The sequence below is a fragment of the Berghia stephanieae genome, unplaced genomic scaffold, assembly GCF_034508935.2.
Source record: "Berghia stephanieae isolate SIO BIC M18660-M18661 unplaced genomic scaffold, UCSD_Bste_1.3 scaffold1571, whole genome shotgun sequence".
Taxonomy (NCBI): domain Eukaryota; kingdom Metazoa; phylum Mollusca; class Gastropoda; order Nudibranchia; family Aeolidiidae; genus Berghia; species Berghia stephanieae.
In genome coordinates, this window is record NW_027622592.1 from 7501 (window position 1) to 12094 (window position 4594).

Sequence of the window (4594 nt, forward strand, 5' to 3'; positions counted from 1 at the left end):
GATGCCCCTGGTATAAACCAACAAGTTTTAAGCACATGCGTCCTCCAGATACTGAGATTCAATCACCCGATGGAATACAAACGACATGCCCCACGACGATGGAAATGGTAGATATATTTGGCATGCCCGTCCAAATTGATCGATATCTATCAGTGACATACGATATGGCGTCATGTCCTGGTAGCAGCGGTGCCCCTGTTTTCTGTACTTACGACTCGTATAATAGTTTAGGGCTTGGACATCATTTTGGTGTTTTTGGACAACACAAAATGTCAGGATGTTTGTTGGTCTAAGAAGTCGGAGTTTGACATTATGTCGTATGTTATTTTCTGTGAGCTTCCAAATGTGCTCGCTCTGTAATAGAATGCCATTTATGTATGTTTTTGAAGAAAGATTTGTTTAGATTTTATCCGATTTTGAATAAAAACAATGTAAAATTGAATGCAAGCTTCAATCTAATTAGTGAAATCAGATAATTTGGACTTTTCGGATTTCCCCTTTATCAACAAAACAGGTTAAAGAAACACTTGAGACAAATGAGATAATGTGTGATAATGGCGTTGTTAAGGTGAATAAAACCTGGTTTTGAATTAACATTCTGTGAGGCCGATATATTTGTTTTACTTTGTGTGTCTGTGCGTGTAACTGTGGATTGGTAAATAACATTTTGTGTCAGACAATTGTCGTTTAATCGGCATTTTGCCTGGTCTTTGCAGTTGCATTTGAGGTTATTATTAGGCTTTTCTGATTGTGATCGTTTTCGTTTATCGTGGAACGATATAATATTTATTTTTTAATGTTTAATATGCAGGTGTGTCCTGTCTTGGTATTGTTTTTTGTTTTGTTTTTTGTCGATGTTAAGATGCAAGATGTGCTCTTATGTGAAGATATTTTGTAGATGGTTGAAGGAATTTTGCAGATAGAGGTTGATAGATTGTCACGTTATTGCTGTGGGGTGGTTGAACCATGTTATCTTTTGTTTTCTTTGTCGTCTTTTTATGTGAATGGGAATGTTTTCTTCAACTTCATACTTTAGTGTAGAAATATTCATAGCCACTTGTTCATTGTGCGTCTGTCTATGGTGGGGTTGCTTCGTTGCATAAGAAATAATGTGTTCATTGGATTCAAGTCAGGACTCCCAATGGGGGCTATTTATTATTCTTAGGAATAAATCAAATGTGATTTCTGATTTGTATTGGAAATTAAGTTTTTGATCTTGTTGCTTGTAAATTTTTCGAATATTTCTGATATCTGCTTTGTATTGAAACAGTTCGTGCATTTTCCAGAAAAGAGGGAGAGAAGAGAGGAGAGAGATAGAGAAGAGAGAGAGAGAGAGAGAGAGAGAGAGAGAGAGAGAGAACGTTAAAAGTAGACGTGATTAAGAAAATAATTCCCATTGTCAATATTATTTACGAAATAATTTTTGTCTCATGATATATTAACCCTTTAACGGCAATAAATACTGATTTCATTTCAAATGGTGACTTATCTTGTTATGGATTTAGTAAATATTACAGACATCTGGGTGGGTCTTTTTATCTCCTGTGGTGGGCAATGTAAATGTTGCTGCTCGAAGCTCGAAGAAATAAAAAACAATGTGATTTGAATGAAAGCTTCAATTTAATATACAATGTTTTTTTAATTCATCTTAACAAAGCCACTACCACATAATATAATTCGTCTGTAGTGGTTTCATTCATTCTGTTTTGTTGATAAAAGGGTAACCCGAAACGTCCATTTTATCTGTTTTCGTACAGTAAATTGAAGTTTTTCATTCAAATCACATTGTTATTTATGGGGGGCAAAGAGGTCACGTCTGCTTTTTCTGTGTCTTCCATTCCCCTTTATCCTATATAGTTTTCCGTTTTCATATTTGTTTTCTGTCTTTATCCTGGATTGAAAATTACATACTGTCCTTGGTTTTGCCCTAGCTCTGGTAGGGATCCTAAGCTGGATGAGATACAGAATATCTGCTTTGAGATGAAAAGTTACCGAAAACCCCGGCGGATGCAGTATACAGAATGCAGAACCAATAAATATGTATTGGAAGAAGTGCAAGATCGTGCAGGCGACAGGAACCCCTCATCACCACAGTTTACAGTGAGAAGAAGGAAACTGTCATGGTTTGGCCACAATGTGAGGCATGAAGGTTTGTGCAGAACGGTGACGGAGGTAGCACTTGAAGGATGAATTTTGAAGAAGAGGAAGACAAAAGAAAGTTTGGATGGACAATATCAAGGAATGGACAGGAATGAAGATGAAGGAACTCTTGGAGAAGGTCAACAATAGAAAAGAATGGCGGAAAGTGGTGAGATCTACATCCCATGTATCCCGCCGACGATCATCAGATCACGGGATTAATAAAAGAATGAATGGATTTTAGACTAAAACTTGAATCCCGCGTTTAAACGGTTAATGTTGACTTTTTATTGATTCTAAGATATTGTTATATAAAAACAATATATCTGTGGTTTAATCTGGGTGTCATAATATTGGACATCATTCTAATCGTGGTTTTTTTGTCCTCAGAATTAAAATTCACCTTCACGCATTTAATCCTCACCGGAAAGAGAAGACATTTTGGATTTAACCCTTTAACTCTCTCCTTACCAGCTATTTTCAAAATTTAATAAACCCGAAACTTCATACTCACCCAACACAAAGATAGATTTTTTAAAACAGTACAGTAACGAGTAGGACCCATATTCTATATTCTGTTCAGAAAAATGAGCTCTGCAACACAATGTCGAGTTTTATAGCTTAAACTATAAAAAAAAGAAATCAGAATAAGAAAATTGTTGGATGTATCGTGACGAATGTGCGATTTTCCTATGGATGGTAAGGTTGGTCTGAATGTCTTTTAGATTATGATCTCCCTTCCTTGTTCATCGGTTTTTATGGTTGCATACGAGCTTACCGCTTTGTTTTGTTTCTTGTTTTTTTATAAGAGCACTAATAGCAGCATTCATATGAAGCCGTGTTGCATCGCTTTTGCTGTTCTTATGTTTTGTTGTCGTTTTGTTGAAAACGACACGATAGACTGGTTCGTGTAAATGGAAACCAACTTGAAGGGATTAAAATAAAATTAATTCGGTGGATTTTACATACAGATTTTATTTGTTTTTTGGTATTATTTTCTGTCGTTATGTAATCTGATCTGTATCTGAATCCGTATCTGTAGTCCTTTAAAGCCATTATTCCAATGAGCCGGGGTTTATCCCCGGTTTCTAAACGTGAATGGGCAATGAAAAAATCTTTGCTACCCTTTGGATAGGAAACCAGTTTATCGAAATGTAGCCTACTTTCCAATAGAACCCAGCAACTCAATTTACTGCTTGAGGGCATGGAGAAAGGGCCGGGGGGGGGGGGGGGGGGGGGGAGTCTCAAGAAAAATATGGGTTCCCCCAGATGATCGACTTCGGTCCCGTTGCTTGCGATTCGAGTGCACGCCAACTGAGCTAATGGGCCCCCCCATTTATTGATATAGGGTATTTTTGTGTTATTTTCTTTTTTTCCTTTAATTTATTTTTTGTTTTTATTAGGGTTTTAAAAATATTTTAATCAAAAATTTTCTAATTTTCTTTTTATTTCTTTAAAATTTTTCTATTTATTTCTTATTTTTACTGATTTTTTTATCTATTTTTTTCTTATTAAATTTTTTACTATTTTTTCTTATTTTTTTCCCTAGATTTAACCTTTGACGTTCATTTTAATAAAGAGAGGAAAAGAGGAACCCTTATAAGGGTATTTGATTATTTTCAACGATTTAACAAGTTAATTTCCAAAAAAACCGAAAAAAATCGAATTTAAAAAAATTTGCCGAAAACCGCCAAAATATCGATCGCGAGTCCCCGGTTTGAGAGCTTTTACAAAGATAGGGGCTTTAAATCGATCGATATGAAGGCGATTTTCTGGCCAAATTTTTCAAAACATTGTTTTCAATCGGCAGTTAAATGGTTGAAAATAAATTTTGCATTTGCCGGGGGGGGGCCCAATGTTTTTTAAAAATTTCTATTTTAGATTAAACTTTTAACTCGATTAAAAAAGATACCTTCATTTTACAGATAATTTTTTATCTAATTTCTAGGAGAGGGGGGGGGGGGGGCGGGGGTTTTTCAGGCTACGAAATAAAACTCGAATTTACTAACCCCGCGTTTAGTATTTTAAATATGAAAAATAGCATCAAGATTAGGTAAAAATGCATGCAAAAAAAAGTAAAAAATCAAAAACATATGCTATTACTCGTCCAAAAATTTTCCCCAAGTCCAACAAAAATTTTAAAGCAAAAATTAATATTAAATTCTACTTAATTTAAAAAAAAAAAGGGCTCTTTGAGTAAAGATTTGAAGAATAATTTGACATGCTATGAGAGTCCGCAAGGAAACATACTACATACATATATACAACATACAACAACATACATACATACATACATACATACTCAACATAATACATACATACATACATACATCCATCTATCCATCCCTCCACCATCCCTCCAACCACCATCCATCCCCATACATGCATCCACCATGCAACCATCCCGCCCACCATGCATTTCCGTCCATACATCCATACATCCCCCAAAACCATA

General features: G+C 35.3%; 1 protein-coding gene across 1 annotated transcript in view; it reads left to right on the forward strand.

Annotated features, from left to right (window-relative positions):
* The window catches only part of LOC144961157 (uncharacterized), a 7145-nt gene extending 5661 nt beyond the window's left edge, over window positions 1–1484 (forward strand). Inside the window, exon 3 of the mRNA XM_078894449.1 lies at window positions 1–1484. This exon is cut by the window's left edge and continues 894 nt beyond it. Within this exon, the coding sequence (XP_078750575.1) occupies window positions 1–293 (293 nt within the window). The 3' untranslated portion in view covers window positions 294–1484.
* The last annotated feature ends 3110 nt before the right edge of the window (window positions 1485–4594 follow it).